This window comes from Mustela putorius, unplaced genomic scaffold, assembly GCF_011764305.1.
Source record: "Mustela putorius furo isolate JIRA1106 unplaced genomic scaffold, ASM1176430v1.1 tig00003972_pilon_pilon_pilon, whole genome shotgun sequence".
Taxonomy (NCBI): Eukaryota; Metazoa; Chordata; class Mammalia; order Carnivora; family Mustelidae; genus Mustela; species Mustela putorius.
The window spans coordinates 21,684,329-21,706,373 of record NW_025422115.1 but is presented as its reverse complement, the minus strand read 5'-3'; the positions used below and the strand labels follow the sequence as shown (position 1 = coordinate 21,706,373).

The 22,045-nt window shown below is 56.6% G+C and overlaps 1 protein-coding gene across 2 annotated transcripts in view; it reads left to right on the top strand.

Moving 5' to 3' along the window:
- The first annotated feature begins 9,379 nt into the window (after positions 1-9,379).
- PMEPA1 (prostate transmembrane protein, androgen induced 1) overlaps positions 9,380-22,045 on the top strand; it is a 54,050-nt gene continuing 41,384 nt past the window's right edge. Inside the window, exon 1 of one of the 2 annotated variants that reach the window (XM_045070504.1) lies at positions 9,380-9,971. In XM_045070504.1, the coding sequence (XP_044926439.1) occupies positions 9,863-9,971 (109 nt within the window). In that variant the 5' untranslated portion in view covers positions 9,380-9,862. The remainder of the gene's footprint in view (positions 9,972-22,045) is intronic. The other variant, XM_045070503.1, reaches the window with a different exon arrangement.

The following is a 22,045-nucleotide window of genomic DNA, read 5'->3' as shown; positions in this document are numbered from 1 at the left end:
CAGGTGTCCCAGTCTGCGCTTTAGGTAGATGTTCTATCACGATGACAAATAAACAGTAAAACAAGGGCAGAGAGAGCAGCTACGGCGGGTGTGGGATAGGCTCTGTGAGCCAGGACTCCCGAGGGGAGCCACAGAGAAACAGACCATCCCTGCAGGCACCTCTCCTTGGGCCCAGCTGGAAACTCTCCGGACTGGATCCCTTCTACCCTGGGCCAACCCCCGACCCCGACACACACATGCAGTGTGTGCTCCTGGAAGACACTGCAGGCCACTGGGGACCACCAGTGAGAAGCAGGACCCCCTTCAAGGAGTGGAACATGTGTCAGTCACAGGGGAGTCTGCCCTCAGAAAGAGCTCTGAGCTCTGCCGTTGTCACTGGGACATTATAAATAACTTTTGAACAAGCAACCCTACATTTTTGGTTTGCTCAGGCTCCATAAATTATGTAGCGGGTCTACGTCTCAGAAGCCGGGATCTTTGGCGAGGTCCTCCATGTCTCAAGCACTGTGCTATGGAAAGAGGAGCACATTTATGTCTCCAGGCCCATGAATTTACAGACGTTCCAAACAGGCAGACCTCTGCTTGGTGCAAGGCAGAACGTGATGCCGGCGACAGCCGCCTCCGGGAGAAACACCACCCGCCCATGAGATGAGCACCTACTTTGCCGCAAGCATCTTCCATGTTTCGTCTGACTCTTGCTAACGGCTCCGTGTGGGGGCGGGACGGGAGGAGGGACTACTGCTGTCCCTATTTCGCAGAGGAGGAAACTGAGGCAGGCTGAGTCATGCTTGGCAACAAGAGCTGCGATTTATGAGGATTTTCTCAGAAAAGAAAGGCTGAGCCCTGGATGGATATTGGGTTAAGACCAAGGCCTCCGGAAAGCAGCAGATCTGGTCTGACTCCAGCCCTACCACGCCCCAGCCACCAGATCTTAGCAACGTTACCCGGCCATTCCCTCTGCCTCAGTTTCCATGCCTGTGAAATGGTCATAAAGGCGGTAGCTAACTTGGGTTTTCTGTGAATCTTAAATCAGGTCATCCACGTAAGACCGTCAGAACGCCTTGCCCGGGATCCCCGTGAGCGGCCTTCCTCAGCACCGAGCTAGTGGCGGGCCTCGAAATAGTCACGCAACAAGTACGCGCTGACGCTGAACGCAGGTCTCGGTGCAGGCCCTCCAGGAGGCACGGGGACCTGCCCTACCGCCCCTCGCCCCGTGGAGCTCATGTCCTTGTGGAGGAGCCGGAGTGGGGGCGAGGATGGAGCAGAGCAGCGGGGACGCAGGGGACGCCGCCTGCCCACACGACACGCACGGACGGTGGGATTTGCCGCGTGTCCCCGGTGGGCTCCGCGCCCCGCCTGGCATGAGTAGATGCTCAGTAAACTCTCTCGCAGGACGCATGCCACCGGACCTGCACATCACCCTGGAAGGGACCTGCTGATACCCCAGGAGCGCGGTGAGGTTGTGTACCCCAGGGCGGGGGAGGCGTGCGGGGTGACACCGGCGCTCGCTTCTCCGGGGAGGGGACCCGAGTCCCGGGACGCCGCCCCGCCCTCCGCTCACCACGTGGATTTAAAACCCACGCGGCAGCCAGGCTCCTGCCCCTCCTCCGCCATTGGGCAAGGCCGCCCGCACTTGTGTCCAATCAAATAGCTGCTCCCGAAATCCGAACTTCGGATTGGCCCGGCCGCTGTGTCATTTCGGTCTGCTCCTGACGGCTGCCGGGCCTGGCGCCCCGCCTCCTCCGCGTCCGGTGCTGGGAGTTAAAGGAGCCGCAGCCAAAGACGTGCGAGCTGCTTCGGAGGCAAGTTGAAGTAACCTTTAAAAAAAAAAAAATTTTTTTTTTTTTAATTAACGTTCTTTGTAGAAAATGCAGCAAATAATGTAAGGATGAAGTAAATTTCATTCAATTCATTCCACAAAGCCAAGCACTGTTTACGTTTTAGCATATATCATTCCAGTTATTTTATTTGTGCAAAATTGGGATCAGTTCTGCAGCCTATTTTTAAATTTATTTTATGAAGGACTTTCAGATTTCCATCAGATAATCTGGAAAACACTTTTAACTAATGCATTTTCTTTGGTCTTCTTCGCCTTATTTAACCAATCCCCTCCCCAACCCCGTTTTTTTTTTCTTCTTAATTTAGTTCCATTTTTGTTATTAAAAATGAAATGTTCCTGTCCTTTAGTAACGAGGGACTGAGGATACCCATACCTTAAGGGCCTAATACACATCGCAGAATTGTTTCGCATTCATCCATTCCATGGATCTGTCTTTCTTGTGTGGACTGATGCTAGGAGCCGTGGATGCAGCAAAGAACCGGGCAGGTGGAGACAATGCCCCTTTCAAAAATGCAGTGCCTCTCTCTCCCCTTTGGAGCCAGCTCCTGGACACATGTTCCGAAGCCCCTATATGAGCACAGGGCTCCTTGTGCAGAGGGGAAAGGGCCCTATCTCTGATGCTAGACAGGGGGCTGCAGCGGGAGGGCCCAGTGTGTTTTCTGAGCGTCACTCCCTTGTGGGAACTATTGGGCCCCCATGGTGCTCCATCCGTCTGGATTCCAACAGTGCCTGTCTGGTGTTCTAGAGGCCCTGGGGACATCTGAGCATCTGTTCCCAGAACTAGACATTGAGAACACACAGGGCACAGCCCAGCTGGGGTGAAAGACGCAGAACAAAGCAACTAAAAAGTCATGAGAAATATCACTGCGGGTAACTTCTCCAAAGGAGGGACTCTAGGGTTTGTTCATATTTTATATGAGACTGGGAGCCGCCGGAGCCCGGAGCCCGGAGCGTGCAGTAATAATACATTGTTTTTCCAGAGCATATTCCTGTCCATGCCTGATGCTGAGTGCCAGCCAGCACATCTTCCATTTAATCTTGCCTGTAGCCCTCTGAGTAAGTACCTTTTAAAGATACTTCCTTACATCCCTTTTAGAGATGGGGAAACTGAGGTGGCCTGGGGTCAGTCATGAACTTTCCCAGTCAAGAAGTGGTGGTGTGTACTCATTTGACCTCAGTTTTGGGCATGCAGAGTTCAGTGTTTGGGGAGTAGGTCAGTGACTAAGTGAGCTCCCCAGAGGGCATACTCTGTGAAGGCAGAGACCAGCTTGTCATGGTCACCATGAGCCCCAGGGCCTGGCGCGCAGTTATCATAGGAACAGTCTGTGTGAACCAGGTGTGATGCCCTTGGCTGGCCCATCCCCACGCCAGGCAGACAGCTCTCCCTCACATCCAGCCCCTTGGCATCGGTTTCCCCTCAAAACCAGCAGCAGCGCTCAGCAGCCCAGCCTGGCCCCCGGTGCCTTTCTTGCCACCGAGAATCACAGTTTTACATTATTAATCACTCCTGACAACAGTAGACTGGATCCTTTCATGGGCACGGAGACACAGAACATTTCTGCTCTGGTGTGTCTGGCCCGTGAAATCAGCTTGAACGATGCACAGTTCTTTCTGGAAGTGTTTCAGACAGGAGTTGAACATGTCTCTCAGCCTGTGTGAGAAAGGTCTGTATATTAAGCTATTTACGGTAACCAAAGACCCTGCGGACCCCAGCCTGGAGTCTGGAACAGGATCCTGGCTCCCCTGTGCCTTTCACCAGCAGCTTGACCTTGGCCAAGTCTTGTCCTTCTCTGGGCCTCAGTTTACCCATCCACCAGAAGACAGGATTTGGCTCCAATGTTTCCTTCTGTCCTTGCCTTCTGCCTACCTTCATCTCCCTGCCTTGGTCCCAAAGTCCCACAGAAACCAGTTCCAGGCTGGAAATAAGAAACTGGGTAGGGGAAGAGGTGTCCTCCCTGCTGGAGGGTGCATCTGTGACAGTTTAGCCAGCTTTCTTAGGCTTGCTGCTGGAGAGCTCAATTGTGTGACATTTGTCCAGGAGCTAAGCTCCTGTATCAGTGAACACATGACACAACTAATAAAACATACAGCACACACATACTCCCACGACATGAGTGTGCACCAGTGCATACCCCACACATATATGCAACACACGTGCACCCATAAACCCCCAACACACAGACCCCCCCCCCACACACACACACCCGTGCATCTTTATGGTTAAGATTTTTGACTCTGGTCTGGTACCAGGCAAGTAGTTACTCTTATTCGCAGGTACTGGCCCAGGCAGGCTTCTGGCTTCCAGATACTTGGTTAGAAGCTTGTCCTTAGACAGGCATCCAGGGGACTGAACACAAGAGGTGTGGGTGTGGAAGGTGTGCGTGAGCAGGGAAGAGACAATTGTCAGCAGGTAACAAAGTCAGCCCAAGTGTGACTTGTATGTTATTATGTGTGGGAACCAGGCATGTACACCAGAGGTTTGCCAAGTGCCCGCTGCGTGCCAGACCCCGTGTGTACGCCCACCAGGGGTGTATCCAGTGACAAGCCCACTGACTCGCCTCTCTAAGGTTGCCAATCAAGTGGAGACAGACCGTGAACGTGCCAATATACGTGTCGGCTGCCGCTGGTCACTGTGCCACGGACTTGACACTCAGGCCGCCACTCACTGTGAACTACTGCTCCCACTCCCCACTTAGGGGTGGGGATGCAGGTTCAGCAAGGTGAAACCACCTGCCAAGGTCACCCCTGTGGGATTCCGGCAGAAGGTGCTCTCTGAGTGTCATCTTGACCTCCTCTCCTCCCAGCCCACTCCCAGGCCCCCCCTGCAGAAGTCAGAGGCTCTTCCTCTTCTGAGGTGAGATGAAGCCCAGGGAGCCTCGGGAAGCCCAGGGAAGGGTGCTGCCCAAGCCCAGCCGTGACGGTCTAGGGGGCTCAGGCGGTAAGGATGGAGGACGGGAGCAGAAAGCACCCTTTGTCGAGGTCTGCCCGTGGGTTCTGGGGCCCAAGCGCCGCATTCACATCCTGCCCTGCCTCCCTGGTGGGTCCCTGAGCCTCAGTGCCCCCATCTGTCAAAAGGGAATAACATTAGCTCAGACATCATAGGGCTGTTGCATTAAATGAGTGAATGTGAAGTGTCTAGAACAGGACCTGGTACACAGGCAGTGACCAAAAATCATTAGCTGTTATTAGTGTTTGGAAGCAAAACAGGATCCAGGATCCCCCTCCCCCCCAAAATGGAAAAACACAAAGTCCAAAGATGCTACCCGGGAATGTTGGCAGACCGGTGAATCCACGGTGTTGGATTTGGGGACAGATGGACCCAGCTGGAAGGAGCTTCCAAAGGCGGTCAGTTGAGGGGAGAGGTGGTTAAACCACCCCGTGGCTGCTGAGAGCTGCGTCTGAAGAGGCAGGTCTGTGCGGCAGGCCTGGGGGGGCAGTGGGGTGAGGGGCAGGGCTGGACGTGGGGCGGCGGAGGTCTGCCACATCCACCCTGCAGGCGGCCAGCTGGGGCGGGCCCTCTGTTGACTCAGCCGGGCACTTTCCACCATGCCCAGAGGACACAGTCAGGATGCGGCCAGCCACCCTTGGCCCAGCCAAAACCCATACAGGGTGCCCCGGGTTCCCAACCGGCTGCCAACGCAGGCCGGGCACCTGAGCAGCTACGGGATATGCAGGGCCCCTCGTTTCAAAATCAGTCTTTATTCAGAGTTTCAAGATGTGACAGTGAAGGATTCATCCAAGTTTGAGGCCCTTTTGAGGGAGTATCCCTGGCACCTGCATGGTCACACGCTTGTGAAGCTGGCCTTGTACCCAAACCCAGGCAGCAGGAATGTGCCTTTGGGGGGCAACCCTCCTTACCGGCACGGACAGGATCTCTTCTCTCTGAAGATGCCCTGTGGTAGAGCCAACCCATGCTCGGGGTGGACAGCAGCACTGTACCGTCTGGACACCCTGAAAGGCCTGTCCTGGCAGTCACCTGAGGACATACACCCGTTTCACAATCCCATGCCCTATAACCAGGTTGGGAAATGCGTCCCGAATCCCAGACTTCTCGGGACTGTAAAGATCCCTTTGCTCTTCTTCCCCTCCACCCCAACTCCAAGGGCTCTCCTTGGGCACCTGCTGTGTCTGGCCCAGGACTCCCACCCCACTGTCCCCTGTTCCCAGAGAGGCCCCTTCTTGGCTCCAGCTGCTTCCAGACCATGTCCCTTGGTAATGTTTCTGGCTCTGTACTCGGCGCCTCTTTGAAACCATCACCTGGATTTAGATGTTTGCACATTTGTTGTGTGTTTCCCCTGCAAGCACAGGAGCCCCAGGAGCGAAGGGGCTTGTGAACGGCTCTATGTTGATGCCCAGCATATAGGAATGGAACAAAATGCCACCTTCTCAGGGTGGGCTCCGCTGATCGCCAACCTTGCCTCAGACCACATCTGAAGTCACCTAGTTTACCTACGGGTTTGCACCTGAGTCTCCAGTCTCTCCTGCCCCCTATCCCATGGGACCCTTCCCCCCATGTCACACGAGGGTGGAGATTTTGGTTTTTTGTTGCCCTGTGCCCGGTACCCAGCACAAAGCCTGGCACTGAATAGGTACACAATATTTACTGAATGAAGGAAGGAAATTTCTCTCCCTGCCTTGTGGCCTCTCTCCCATGGACTCAAGCTAGTCCAGCAGAGGTGACCTACCCTCTAGCACCCACACTCCCAGTCGGGTGAGGGCTCCCACACAGCACCATTCACACCTTGGCCCTGTTGCATGACCGTAGACAGAATCAGGGAGCTATGAACTCTTCTACCTGTGCCTGCCTGACCGCGGGCTCTGTCTTCCCCCTCCCTGAATTACCCGCACCACAGCGCCTGGTACACAGTGGACACTCAGATTCAGCAAATAAAAATGCAGGGCATCCAGTTAAATTTGAATTTCAGAGAAGAAAAGCACAAATTTTTAGTATAAGTATTTCCCAAATATTGCATGGGATATACTCATACTAAAATTTGTCTGTGATTTATCTGAAATTCACATTGATCTGGCAGCCTCAGGCACACACAAAGCCTCCCATGACTGTGGGTTCTTAAGCGTATGCTTCTCCCAGAGCAATTCTGTCCTTTCTTCCTACCCACCTTAGCCAAGGACACTGTCACGGGGTGACGCCTTCCCAATTGCCAGTCCTCTCATCTGTAAAGTGATGCTAGTTCCTCCCTCCCCGGGTTGCCGTGAGGATTACACAGCATAACCACTAGCACATAGTCAGCCTCTTACTCAGCCCTGACTCCTTCATTCCTGACTGTCATGCCAGTCAAGGACACCACGAGGAGCGCCATTTTGCAGAGGAGGTAGCTGCTGTGGGACAGAGGAAGGGACTTGCCCAGGTCATGTGTCCCACCCATCTTTAGAGCTGCAGTTGTGACCACCATGCCCAGCACCCCACTTCAGGCCTCTGGGCAGAGCCAACTTTGGAACCAGGGTCCAGACCACGAACCAGTGGCAAGTGCCGCCATCACAGCGGTGATGTCACACCATAGGCACTCCGTGAAGGCCACCAGCGCTGTCGTCCCAGGCCGATCAACCAGAGGCCAACGTTGTGGCTAAGGTGGTTTTTTTTTTTCCTTTTTTTTTTAATCCATTGAATTCACTGGTTATTTTTGCCTGCTGGTGGTTCGACCTCGATTGAGTAAATGCTGCTTCATTTCCAAGGCAATCAAAGTGCGGGATTTTTCACTGTCAGACATCCAGAGCCTCTGCCAGAGAGTCAAAGCGCAGGGGTTGTTCCTGGACTCCTGAGTTCCCGGCACACAGCTCCGGAGCTCCTGAGAGTTTGTTGATTGAATGAAAGAAGGGATCACTGAAAGAAGGGGCTACGATGGTGGTCTTCTTTGGCCCAGGCAATGAGTGGGACGCACGGTCATCCCCAAGTCCAACCTACATTGTTAGGGCCCCCCAAGCAGCAATCAGGAACCCCCAGGCTTTCCCTCCAAGCTGTGGGGGCCAAATGGCAGGGAGACCTCCTCCATCCCAGACCTGCAGGTAGATCAGTCCCTTCTCAGGCTAGGGTCTGAGACTGTCCCGGCCATGCCATCCCTGAGAGCTCCCCACGTCCGAGTCCTGGGGTTGGGCACAGCTCTGAGAGTGAGCCTCTCTTCCCAAACAAATGATGGTCAGTACCTTTGAAACTCCCTCTAGGTTGGGCAACCCCTAGGGTTCCTCCATAAACCCACCCGGAACACCCAGTCACCCCTGAGCTGGAGTCCTACAGAGTTCTTGGCCTGCGCTCTTAAGAGAGCAAGAGGCATCGCTGTGCCCAGCTGCCCGGAGAGGTCACATCCCCTTCCTGAGCTGGCTTCCTCTGGGTTCTGCAAGTCTCTGGTGTGGTTACCCTCTCTTAAAAGGAAATAATTTTTAAACACCTCTACGCCCCCGCCCCTCCTCCGGCAACCATATGAAAGGAACCTGCTCCTTACTAAACCCCATTAATTTCCAGGGTATGTTGGTATTCAAAGGAGAAAACTATGTGAGTGTACAGATACCGGCTGGACCTTGTGTGAGGACCAGGGTCCTCCATTGCATGACCCTAAGCAACCAACTCCCCAGGCCAGTTCCCACGTCTGTGAAATGGGCATAACAACATTCCTGCCTCTGGGAGTAGGTATGAGGTTGAGTTAATATTTGGTAAGTTTCTGGCCCAAGGTAGGCGATCCACTACTGCAGGGGAAACATGTGGAGTTTTAGGCAAGGGTCTAGGAGGGGACACACCAAATCGCTGAGAGTTTGGAGGTGTGCCAGGGAGAGATCCTCTGACGTAATATTTCCATTTCTTTTTAAACCAGGAGAATGTGTTCTTATAGCACTTGTGTAATTAAAACTTAATGAAATAAAAGTACACCCGCGCACTTCCTCCCCCCTCTTTTGAACTCCGGAGGCGCCCCCCCCAGCCGGTGGCCCCTCCGGCAGCAGACAATGGGAGTGGATTCGCCCCGGGCCCCGCCGGCTGCGACATTACACAAGTTCCAGACACGTATTTACATGACAAGGGCTCCCGGGCGTTTTTCGGAGCGGTCCGGGGCGTGTCTACCCGAATTCCAGTCTGACCCAGTCGACCTCCTTGGGGTCGGGTTAAAGGGCGCAGGGGGCGCGAGTTAGTAGAAGCCTCGTGGGACTGTAGACCTTAAGGGCGGAGAGTTTTCTGCGAAATCAGGTGTGGGTGATAGGGAGGACTTCCCTCATCTTCTCCAATTCCCTCTCCTTTGGGAAGGGACAGGCTTCCCCTAAACCGGGGTCAAGGATTCCGGGGTCCCGCGACGCACCCGCAACCAGCGGAGGTGAAGGTGGGAGCGAGTCCCGCTTCCTCCGACCCGCGTGTTCGGAGGGGGGTTCCAGACTGACCCCAGTAGGGGCAGGGTCGCTGCACCCTTCCTCCGCCCCGCTGGTCCCGGGTCTACGCGGGCCGCCTCGCTCTGGCCCTTTAAGAGCCCGCCCCCTTCCCTGTCACCCCGCCCCGCGGCCCGGGAAGGGGGTGCGGGGGAACCTCGGCGGGGATTGGCGCAGCGCGCGCCCCCTCCCCGGCCCCCGCGCGGTGGGAACCGGCAGCCCCGTCTAGCGCTGACGTCAGACCGTCTGCCTGCCTCCGACCGCGGTCTCGGAGCGAAACCCGATCTCCTTGGACTTGAATGAGGAGGAGGCGGCGGCGGCGGAGGCGCTCGGCTGCGGGAAGCCAGCAGCAGAGGCTCAGCCCCGGCGGCAGCGCGCGCCCCGGCTGCCAGCCCATTTCCCGGACGCCACCCGCGGGCACTGCCGACGCCCCCGGGGCTGCCGAGGGGCGGCCGGGGGGCGCAGGGGAGCGCGGCCCCGCGCACTGAGTCCCGCAGCGCCCCGGGAACTTGGCGGAGCCCCGAGCCCGGCGAACCGGGGTGCGCCTTCCCCGCCGCGCGCCTCCTGCATGCGGGGCCCCAGTGCCGGGCGCCGGCCGGAACCCCCCCCGGCCGCCCCCGTGCCCCCTGCGCCCCGCGCCGAGCCGCCGCGCCGTCCATGCACCGCTTGATGGGGGTCAACAGCACCGCCGCCCTCGCCGCCGGGCAGCCCAATGTCTCCTGCACGTGCAACTGCAAACGCTCTTTGTTCCAGAGCATGGAGATCAGTGAGTGACCCCCGCGCCCCCCTCCCCTGAGGCCCTGTCGGGCTCGGACCCCGAGTCCCCGCGCAGCTGCGGGCGGGGGCCCGGGCCGTGCGCGCCCCCTCGGGCCGTGCGCCCTGCGCCCCGGGCGCGCCCTCCTGGCTCGCGGCAGCTGGCGGCCGGCCCGGCTTTGTCCCGCGGCGCGGCGAGCCTGGCACGGCCCCCGCTGCCCGCGCCCCGCCCGCTGGGACTCGGACCCGGGGCCGAGCGGCGCGGAGGGCGGCTGGGCGCCCGGCGCGGGAGGACTGGGGCGGTCGAAACCGTGAAGTTTCCATTTTATTTCCCTAAGGGGCAGTCTCGATGGAGCAATTAGGCCGGCTCTTTATCAACTTCGGCTGGGGGAAGGGGGGTGGCGGGCGTGTGAGACACTGTCTGGCCTGCGGGGTGTCTGGGGCCCGGGGTGTGTGTCTGGAGTGTGCGTGGCGCTTCTGTCTCGGTCTGTGTGAGTGGGTCTCCTTGCGTCTGTGGAGTGTGTGTCTGTGTGTCTCTGTCTGGGTCTGGCGCGTCTCCGTGTCTCTCTGTGTCTGTGTGTCTGGGTCGCAGTTTGTCCCGGGAGTAATGTATTCTTCCTGCGTCTTGCCCGTGTCCGCGACTGGTGCCTCTTTAGACTGTGTGCATTGCTCTGGAGGTTTGGGGACCATTGGTGTCTGGTGTCTGCATTCAGGGCTCAGCGCTGGTGGGTCTGGCCAAAGGTGGATCCCGAGTGTGTGTCTCATTGTGTGAGTGTCTGTGTCCCCGACGCACCTATAAATAGCCTCTGTCTGGACAGCTTGGCTCAGCCTGGCTGGGACCTTGGTTACAAATGAGTCAAAGTTTGGGGCTGTCTGTGTTTGGGACGGCCTTGCCCTGAAAGGAGGAGCTAGATCTAGGGTGGGGAGGGGGTGTTGGAAGCTTGCACCAAGTCGCCCTATGCAGCCAGAACTTGAGACAAATCAGCCTGGACTTCTGCCATGCATTTGCCCACTCAGGTGGTAGTTGGGTTGTGTAGACGGCTTTCTGGACTGTATCCCTTCCCCCAGCCCATCCTTTTGGGGACCTCTTGCCTCTTGGGGCTTCACTTACCCTATTCTTGCCTCTAAACACCTGAGGCACGGGAGCACACAGCCCTTCTTGCAAGGGCCAGCCTTCTTCCAGCTGGGACCAGGAGTCAGAGGCGGCCACCACGGAGCAGGGCAGTCACTGGGTGACTCATAAGCCAGTTTCCGCAGGCGGCTGCCACAGTTTGTGGCCCCTGAGCTTGTACAGTGAGGCACAAGAGGTAAAAATAACCCATGACTGGTCCTGCTGGGGCAGACTGGCCTGCTTTGGTGATGGGTCCTTCCATCCATGAGTGCCCCCGCTCCCTCCAGTCCCGGAATTGAAAGCCTGCCCCCCCCACCTCACCCACCCCACCCCACCCCCGACCGCCCCATGCTGGGCCAGCGAGGTGCCAGGAGAACCTGCCCAGAGTCACCATCTGCGGAACTGAGTTGCATTAAACCGGATTGCTTCCCAAAGGCCCTTTGTGAACTCAGGAGGCTAATGAAATGCACGAGGATATTATTAAAGTATGTTCGCACATGTTTGGAGAGGGCCTCCTCAGTGCCGAGTGGATGCTGGTGAAGGACCCTCGGTGCCTCATTTCCCCCTTTCTGTAAAGTTGCCTTAGGGGAACCCCCCACCCCAGGGTTCCACGCTGTTGTGTCGAACTTACCATTGTGAGGACAGGGCATGGGCATTTTGCTCTTGTCCTTCCTTTGTGTTCAGGATGTTAAAAAAAAAATCATTCTTATTCCTGTCCCTTCAGCCTTGATGATGTTCTGGCTGACACCAGGGCGTTGTTAAACCCATTGCCCTCAACCTGTGTGCTTCCCCCAGTGGCACGTCTGAGAAGGACCCTCGAGGTTAGCACCTGGAACCCTGGCCTGCTCCAGCCAGCCCCGGCGTGGTGGTACGTGACTCACCATGCACAGTGTATTTTTTACACACGGCCCCCTGCTTACTGGAAGAAAGCCCAGGGCAGGAAGGGAAACGATCTTTAAAATGCAGGTATAATGTAACAGTTTGTTGCAAGTGCTAATCAGATTTCTGCGAAAGGCTCTGGTGAGGAAGCCTGAAGGCCTGGAGTTTCTTTGTACAAAAAGATGGGGAGGAAAATTTGAAGTGCGGAAGGAAGGCCACATTTCACGTGATGCAGACTGAGGGTGTCTGCATGCGGACCGTCAGAGATGGATTTCGAGCTGGGCTGCAGGGTCCTGTCCCAGTGGTCCTTGGTAGTAAGTTCCTTAAGCTGTGTTAGTTTCCTCATCTGAAGGATGAGACCCTGACGGTTGAAATCGAAAATTCTACCAGCTTTCAAGATGGGGCCTCTGCCCTCCAAAGTCTGGCTGGAGGCTCCAGGACCAGAAGTGGTTCTCCTGCCCTCCCCCCAGCAGCACTGGGTCCCTAGTGTGGCATTCAGGTGCCCCAGATCTCAGAGCTGGGTGGAGCCTTGGCCAGCTCAGGCTTTATAAATGAAGGAAGGTAGTAATGGAAAGCTTTGCCCTCAGTCCCCAGTGCACCCTGGACCCAGACCCAGAGTTCTTTCTCAGGAAGTGCACATTCTGTCTCTTTTATTTAGAACTTGGGCCCCGCAGTAGGTCCATCTTGAACCCGAGGGCTGGAAAGCAGCAGCATCCCCCAGCGTCACACTTGGAAGTGTGGGAACGGGGCTCTCTCCAAGGAAGCCAGGTTCAAGATATTCCCCGCACCCTCTGCACCCTCCACACCCTCCGGGGTCTCCAGTTGTCTCTGAGAGTCAAGGGGTGAGGGACACTCTCTGACGGGGGTTCACTGTTCTCAGGATCCCCCCACAGAAAAATAAGCTGTTCTTTAAACAAGCCGGGGGTGCTGGGGTGAAAGACAGCCGGCTCCAGGGACAGCCCACCAGGCTGACAGTAGGGAGTTGGCCAGACTTTTCAGAACAGAGTTCCTGCTGGCCTGCGTGTTTCTTGGCATTCTTGTTGACCTCTTTAGAGGTTTGTCTCTCTTAGAAATTAGCCCCTGTCCTTCTCCTCCAGCTTCGGCTTGAGGCTTTTGGGCAGCAGGCAGGTGGGTGCCACCTCTGCCTGGACTGACTTGGGCCATTCCGCTGCCAGGCTACATATCTGGAGGACCCCGGGCAGCAGCCTGCCCGGCCCCACCCTGGACCCCTGTGGCCAGTATCTCTGGTGGCTGTTCTGTTTCTTACCACCACTAATGTCACTGAGCCTCTGATTCCTCTTCGCCACCTGGTTCCAGACAGATACTCCCAAACACTACAAAATGAGCTTGCAGAAATGCCCAGGACACCCCGTGCCCTGTGTCTCAAATCCGGGCATTTCACCCAAGGGACAAGGACGTCCTTGTGGGGAGGGGGGGGAGGCTGTGGGGGTTGCTGGACACTTAGGAGCATCCCTGGCTTCTGCCTACTAGGTGCCCGTTGGAGTAGGCTTCTGCTCCCCTGCCAAGTTGTAACACCCCAAAATGCCTCTGGGCCTCGCCTGATGCCCTTGGCCTGGCTGAAAACTGCTGTTTTAATCGGCTACTTCTCCGGGGACCTGAGGGCGGAAGGGAGTTGTCTCGCTCAGAGATCAGCCCCAGTGAAGGCTCTTGGTTGTGCTCAGAGTTGGCGCCTGCCTGTCATTCACTCCCTTGGCCTTTCTTGAGTGCCTGCTGTGTGCCGCGCCGGAAGGATGGGGGCTCCGTCTTGAGGAGCTTCCCGGTTTTCATCTTGGATTTGCATTTATTAGGAGGAGAGACTCAGGCACTGTGCAAGCTTGTATTTCAGGATTTGGTTGACACTAGGACCGTCTAGGTTGAGCCATTTCCCCCGTGGGCCCTTGGAGCGAGGACTTTTAACCCACATGTTTTCTGACTGTCTGGGTTTTAGGTTGAGGTGCAAATCCTGAACTGGATCTCAGGTCAGACAGTTGGCCACAGCTCCCCAGGAGGTCTGGGGTAAGCCAGCCACACCACCCAGCCTGGCCCAGGGTCAGGGCCAAGCTTAGTGCTTGTCAAGGCAGAGAGTAAGTCATTGCTCCTGCGTGGGCGCGCACAACCTGCCCTTTACGTTGTGCAAATCGATGCACTCGCTCTCCCTTGGAAGGAGGAGGGAGACGGAGTGGGGTGCTCAGCTGCCCCAGAGTGGAGGCCGTTGGAGAGGGTCAGGATGGCCGCCACTTTGACAGGACAACGAGGTGCACATGTCCCATAGCAGCCCCAGACCTGCCTGCTCAGGGGCGCCAGTATCTGCTCGCACCGCATCCGGGCCCCGGGACACGTCAGCCTTCTGGTTTGTGCAGTGCTTAACATGTAAAACCGTGTTGGAGAGGAGCTTACGAGGGATAGGGCCCAAATGGAGGGGCCGCGTGGCTTTTCCTCTACGGGTTCTTACCACCCAGAGACCAAGTCTGCGGGCGACTCACAGTCTGGGGTCCTTCCCGCAGAGAGGAAACTCCTTAACAAGTGGGAGTTGGGAGGCCGAGCTCCCGCCAGCCGGGGCGCTTGGGTGGGCGTGTGCTAAGGAGGCGGTCAAAGCCCAGGGCCTTGCTCTGTGCTTCTTAAAAGGTGCCGTGTGCCCACGTGTATGCACGCGTGTGTGTGCGCATACTTGTGCGTGCCAGCGCACGGTTAGGCCCCGTGTGCTTGCCCGCCCACCCCACTCTGTGCACCAGGGAGCCAGGAGGAGGACACTGTGCTGCGGCCCGGGAGGTGTGCCTCAGGGTGGGTGGGCGGCGGAGATCCGGGGCTGTGAGTGCTGCCTGAGGGGGCGGCCGCCATGCGGGCCCTGTGTGGCCAGACCTGTCCACTTCAGGGACCCGGCTGTCTGGAAGTTGATACAAAACTCCTGGCGTTTAAGGACTGGCAATTCTGTTCTCCTTTTGCTTCAAGGGCCCCGTGACACCTGTCCCCAGATGTGATCTCTCCGAGGGTTGCGGTGGGTCAAGTGTGTGTTGGAAGGTGGGGAGATGGAGGCTCAGCCCGGCTCCAGAACATCCTGGCTGTCTTGGGGTCGGAGTGGAAAGTGAGGTGACAGCAGTTACTGGGTGCTGGGGGTGGAGGGGGGGCTGTGCCTCTGCCAAGGTTATTCTTGTGGAGTGTGGCCTGGTGTCTCCACAGCTCTGTGATCATGGGGCTTGGTGGTGACAGCGGGGAGAGGACTAGTCTCAACTGTTCACTTTGTCCTGTCCCCTGGCGGTCGCTGCCAGATGAGGAGACCGGCACCAGAGAAGGGTTTCCCCATCCTGGGGCTGGGGTGCTGGCAGTAGAGGGGATGTTGGAATAAACAGACATGTGTGGGAACCGTGACCTTGAAGGTAGAGGGACTTGACTCTTTGCCTTCCCTTGTCCCTGCCAGGCCCACCTCAGGGCTGGCCGGAGGGAACCCCTTGGATTCCCACAGTCCACTGCCAGCTTCGGAGGCCGAGGGGCTGGGTGGGCCTGGCAGGCACAAAGGCAGGAGCACCCTGACATCCAGACACCCCACTAGGTCCCCTGCCGAGGAGGATGCAGAGCGCAAAGCCCAGAAACAAGGGATGGTCTGAGGCTCCCATTTTTTGAAAATTAATTCCTGTTTTTAACAAGTGAGTCTATACAGGCTGTGAACCATCAGAGTAAGACCGTGATCTTTGTTTTCCCGGCGGGTGGGGTGCGTGTCTTTTGCTTGGCTTCTCCGAGCACCACCTTCTGCACGGTCTGGCCTAACCCCCTCCCCGAGGTGGGCCGCTCCCCTTCCTGTAGTCACGACAACTTGGAGCATTGACCGTCAACCTCACTTTCCCTTCGAGTGACACGACAGAGCCAAACTGTGACGCCTCTGGGTCTCCGTCGGGGCCTTGACGGGTGCTGGTGGAAGCCTCTGTCGCCGAGCTGGGAGGAAAAGCCCCGGAACAGTTTTCAGACAGGAGCAGGGGCTTCAGTGCCCCGGGATGGGCCTGGAAAGCGTTGGGGTTTCCCCAGGTCTTCGCAGAGCCCCCGCATGGCTTTTCTCTTCTGTTTCCAGGGTGACTGATGGATTTTGCTGCCACTCCCTTTCTTAGTTGGATATGGAGAACTTATTATGTGCCAGGGGTATAGTGACGCATTTTTCTCAGTCTCCAAAACAGCTCTGTGAGAGAGCTGTTGGTATCACCGATTTGCAGATTTTGGGGGGGGGGGTGGGGAGGAGGGTCCAGAGGGGGTAAGGAACCTGCCCCAGGTGGCATAGCCAGGAACCTAAGCTCCCTGGCCCCATACCTGTGCTCCCAAGATTTCTTTCCCATGACCCCACACTGAGCCCCCCAGTCCCAGCCTTATCTTTACAAGACTCAACATGGCCATGGTCATTTAGTTTTTGCCCCAGGACTGCCAGCCCACGTTGCGCCGTTTGCAAGGGAAGAATGCTCATGGACCTTGCCGTCGGGGCCTTTGCGCTCTGGCAGCACAACACCGTCTTCTGTTCGCATGGTATCCCCCAGACGGGTGTCCCTTACAGGCGGTGCGAGGAGCTGGCATCTACCTCTGCAGCCCTGGTACCCCCACCTTCAGATGCTGGGGTAGGCGATTGCTGGACGGCCCGTGGCTCTTCCCGGAGGGACCAGATCTGTCCGCCTTATACTGCTGTCCCCCTGGCCGTCAGTCATGAAGGGGGCACCCAGCCGCTCAGTCGGGACTGGGCTGCAGAATGCCAGGACCCCACAGACAGAACCCTGCCCTCGGGAAGCTGCCCTTTTAGGGACCAGACATAACAAGGTTACTCAGGGAGGAGGCGGCGGAGGGAATGGAACCGAGGCCACTTTCAAAGCCTCCCTCGGGGAGGCTCTCAGACCCGTCATCCTGTTTGGGCTCCAGGAACACTGCGGTGGGGGGGGGGGTCTCTCCTGTCACACCTGTCAGATTGTGTCGGGTATTATGTAATTCACTGTCGCTTGTGTCGCTTCTGGTCATCAGACACGGAAGCGTGAGATGCCGTGCCCATTTTGCTCGGTATGTCCCCGGAGCCCTTAGAGACCCTGCACGTGAATGAGGCAGGAAGGAAGGGGCCTGGGCAGGACGCGTGGGCAGGCTGGAAGAAGAGTCCAGATGGGACAAGACGCAGTCAGGATACAGACTCTGAAAACCATCTTTTCAGGACATGGGCTGCCTCCCTCCCGAGCCTCCAGCAGCACCCCCATAAAACGGAGGGGAGGCCAGTAGCCACTTCGTAGGTGGGCCGGACCGAGGCCTGGACACTGACAGGCCCCCCTGGCATAAACTCATATTTGCAAGGGATCAAGGAAGTTTCCACTGTCTGGGGGGCAGGAATGGTGCCTTCGTCTCTGGGCACCATCGCTTCTGGAAACGTCCAAGGCCAGACAAGCCTCTCCTGCTTCAGCCAAACTTGTCCTGGGAGGTCAGGGTCTCCCTTCCAATTCCCTTAATGTTGAGAGTATGGAAATGACAAGAAAGGAGAGCCACCGCGGGTCCCAACCCCACAGGGAGAGTTTGTAGGGCCGTTCTTTTCTGCGCACACCCGCTTCAGGCCTGGAGTGTTTTGGGGGCTCTTTCCCCACCCGGTGTCACCCCCGAGCGGAGCTGGTGTTCACTCCGAGGTGACGGTGAGACACCACATGTTGACGGGAGCTGGGGGGGGGGCTTCCGGGACTCACCGGGGAGGTATCGGGTAATGGGGTCTTCTGTCGTTTCGGCAGATTCTGATACATGTGTGTTTTCCAGTGGGTTCGGGGGCGGGAAGAAGGGGTGGGTCACTCGGCTTCGAGTCAGCGCCCTCAGTGCCTAGCGAGGGTGTCCCGAGCCTCGGGGAACGTGGAGGCGGAGTTTCTTTCCCTTCAGACGTACTGTAACTAAAATCAATGAGTATCGTTTCAGCGGGTTTAGGAAATAGCTCTGCTAGCCGAAGAGTTTTAATTATTCGGTAGCAAACGTAAAGCCGCCCGTGGCCCTGGGATCTGGATGCTGGATGAAGTCTGCTTCTGGCTGCTAGGCGCCGGCTCTCCGCGCTCTGAGGGCTGCTCCGTCCCCTAGAAGCACCTGCCCGTTCCAGTTCTCCAAGACCGTAGGCAGCGTCGGGCCCCCCAGCTGGACAGACAGACACAACCTACACCTCTGAACAGTTGCACAGGTTCAAGACTTCACCTTGCCTTTAAGTTTGGAGACGTTGTCCCATATCTTGTGTCCCCCGCGGGGGACTTCAGTGGAGATGGGGACAGGGGCAGCCGTGCCGAGTCCTGGAGAGGGCTGGGACAGCTTGTGTGTGCTACTGGCCCAGAGTAGATGCTCAGTACACAGGGAGGCAGTTGGCGGATGAGCGGCTTGACGTGTTCCTCACCTGCCCCCGAGAGCGATGGGGAGCCCTCGACCCCAGTCACGGAGGCCTCGGGCCGGGAGAGTCTCTGTTGGTCCTTAGTTCTCCAGGAGATGATGTTTCCATCCCTGGCTTTGGAGGATGGTAAAAGAGACAAATCCGGCCGTGGATTTGTTTGATGTCAGTGGTTAGGAATACAGAAATATGTGCTTTAAAATACAAAACCAGGGCACCGGGGTGGCTTACTGGGTTATATGTCTGCCTTCGGCTCACGTCATGATCTCAGGGTTCTGGGATCAAGTCCCGCATCAGGCTCCTTGCTCAGCGGGAACCTGCTTCTCCCCCCACCCCCCACGCTCCGTGTGTTCTCTCTCTCTCTCTCTCTCTCTCAAATAAATAAGTAAAGTATTGAAAAAGTAAAATACGAAGCCATATATTTTTGGATATTTGAAAGACACATAGATACTTTATGATGTAAAATATGTAGAATGTTTTAAATCGCTTGCTTCCACCCACCAAGCTGGGGTGGCTTGTTTAAGGTCCCTTGACTGGAGGCCACTGTGGAGACCTGCCTTCCACCAGGTGTGCCCAGGACTGAGCCCTGAGCCTTCCCCTGCCTTTTCCCAGGGTTCCAGAAAGAGAAGTGGGGAGCTGAATCAGATTTCCAGGAAATTTGGGGGGAAAGCAGACTGCCCTTTCCCAAAAGAGGTATTCTGTCCCAGCGGCCCTCGTTACCTGGTCACTGCCGGGGGATGGCTTTGCCCGGGGCACTTGCTGGCTTTACCCGTGACGGTCCAGGCAGCTGCTGGTAAGAGGGGCTGCTGCCTGAGAGCCCAAGCCTGGTGTAAGCTCAGTTTCATTCTCTCTGCTTACAAGGATCTGATATCCCTGATGGGGAAGCTTCCCCTTTTGTAGAAGCTTGTCCAGGAAGCCTGGCCAGCAAGGTTTAACCCGAGGCCTGTGGGGTGATTCATTTCAGAGGTCACACTTCGTTAGAGAAGCTCAGAATTTGCATGTGACCACCGTGAACGCTCTTTCTTCATCACCCTAAGTTTTATAGTAGGTAACATGGCTTTGATCTGAACCACCTGCCGTTTCTGTGCATGGAGAAATCGTGGGAGCACTTGGTTATTGTGGACGGTGTGTTTCAAAACCCTGGTCGCAGCTCTGAGTTCTACTGTGGGTGCTGCACTTCAAGAAGGAAAAATAAAAGTGAAAACCAAGATTTTCACTGAAACGATGTGCATAATATGTGCCTTCTTCTGCATTGCTTCTGTGGCTGCACGTTTTAAGGATTTCACAAACGTCTTAAGGAGCCCGCCAGGAGACTGTAGGAGGTGAGGTCCCCGGAGCCCTGTAAGACTTTGGTGGCCACCCCACCCCATCTAGCAAGTTCCCACGTCGATAGGCTGGTGCTGGGCTCAAGCTGGTCATAGCTCTAATTGCCTTCCTAAAAACAATTTAGTCGGTAATAATTCTGTAAACCTATGAATCAACTTTGCGCAAACACCCTGAGTAATTTCTTTGTTCTTTTCTCTCTACTTTGTAATTGGTGTCTGTAAAAGCCAAAGGTTTGGCCTTGTGGAAGGCGTGATTCATTTATTGGTGTCTGTGGCGCCCGTTATCATTCAGTCATTGGAGAACGCCGTCGCGGTGAGCCCCGAGTGATTCATACCAGGCTGAGCTTGGCAGCCCGTGAGGTCACGGCCATAGCAGGAAACTATTTTTTCTAATCTGTTTATGGTATGGGAGGGAGAGGTGGGTATATTGAGATGTTGGAGAGAGTGTCGATTACGTTGGTGAGTGTCACCGATTAAGTAATACCAACAGGCCCTCTAAACGCCACTCGGTTTGCTGCTGGTGATTGTTACGACAGCTCACAGCTAAATATGCTCCTGTCTCCGGTGCATCTTGCCCGTGTTTTGGGATCCCGGTTCCTGAGCAGGCTGGCATGTAGGGACGCCCCCATTGGCGTCTTGGAGCAGAGTTTGTGGTCGAAGAGGCACAGATGCAGAGAATGTTCCCTTCTAAAACAGCAACAACAGGGGCACCTGGGTGGCTCAGTGGGTTAAAGCCTCTGCCTTTGGCTCAGGTCATGATCTCAGGGTCCTGGGATCGAGCTCTGCATCCAGCTCTCTGCTTGGCGGGAAGTCTGCTTCCCACTCCCACCCCCACCTGCCTCTCTGCCTGCTTGTGATCTCTGTCAAATAAATAAAATCCTTAAAAACAACAACAAATTCCGTTGACTGGGGGTCCATCACGGAATGGTTTCAATGTCCAGGTTTAAGAGTCAGCAGCCATTCGCCACCAGCCCCTCAATTTTCCTAACGATGACCATTATTAGATGTTTGCAGTTGCCAAGCCTTTCATTACTCCGCTAAGGGTGGGGACTTACACGTGGAGTGGCTCATTTTGCCTAATTTTATTACTTACTTGTGGCCCTAAATAAAATTGTCGCCACCCTCCCATCTCGAGGCTGATTAGACTTGCTTGCTGCGCGGTGCAGAGGCGGGTGGTGAGTCCAGCTGCAGCCGTTGTGTAAAGCCAGGCCCTGCCTGCAAGTGTACAGCCCGGCACTCGCCTCTGTGTAGTTGAGTAGTGTTGCTCCCCGCAGTCCGCTTCTCCGGTGACTTGCTGTCCGTCTAACTCACTCCGCCCGATCCTGCCGTCTACGCCACTGAATGAGGGCCGGTTCGCAAATGTGTGACTCCCCAGCTCCTGGGACCCCTCACCTAGAGGGGAGCCCAGCCCGTGTTTATTGATCGGTTTTGCACGTTCCCCGGGCGGGGAACCCCGTGCTGCCCTTCTTCCCTGGGACAGACACTGTTCATCTGTCGCAAGAGTCCACTCTTGGCTGGGGTCAGACTGTCCCCGAGGTGGTGCTCCCGGGCCACTCCCAGTCGGGGCTCCGGGGAGGCTCACCCAGGGTGTAGATGATCCTTGGGAAGGAAGCGGAGCGCTGTCTTCACGGGGCAGCGCAGCGGGGAGAGGCGTGAGGGCTGTGGGTCTCCCTCCAAGCTAGGACGAGTCAGGGCAGTCCCTTCTGGGAGTTTTAGGAATGTGTTACCACCCTGCAGTGCCCCAGCCACCGACCTTCCGCTCTCAGGCTTGGGTCCCTCCCAGACCTCCAGGCTTCTGCAAGGTGAGATCCGCAGAAAGATCCGTCCTGTTCCTTAACAGCACTTCCTTTGTCTTTAAAATCACAGTCATGAGCCTGCATGTCACCAGAGCCTCCACTTACCTCCGCAGCCTCTTTGCCCTGGATATCTTGAGCCCTACCCTAAGCACACCACAGCATTCCTTTACACTCTAGCGAGAATGAGCTCTGGACCCTTTCCCCAGAATAGACTCAGGCCAGTGGGGGGCATGGGGCTTGGGAAGAACAAGGAAGCGAAGAGGCTAGGAAGCAGGCAGTGTCTAGAGAGTGGGCAGCTGGCACCCAGCAACTTTGTCTAGCTGGTCGTTTCCTTGGTGTTTGCTTACAGTGAGGTTGTGGCTTTCCACAGCCCGGCTCGAAGAGGTGGAGCTAGGTCAGAAGCCACCTGGTGTGGGAGGTCATGAGGAGCAAAGCACCTGTGCTCTGCCCACCATCCCCTAAACTTCAGAACCATCCGTCCTCCCCCGCAAGGGTGTGGTCTCTCTGGCATCCGCAGCTGCCTCTGCCCTCTCCGCCCCCTTCTTGGAAGGGTCACCTGGTGGCGGTGCCTGGGGCTCGAGCCTGAGAGAGCAGGAATTGGTCTGGCACCAGCCTTGAGCT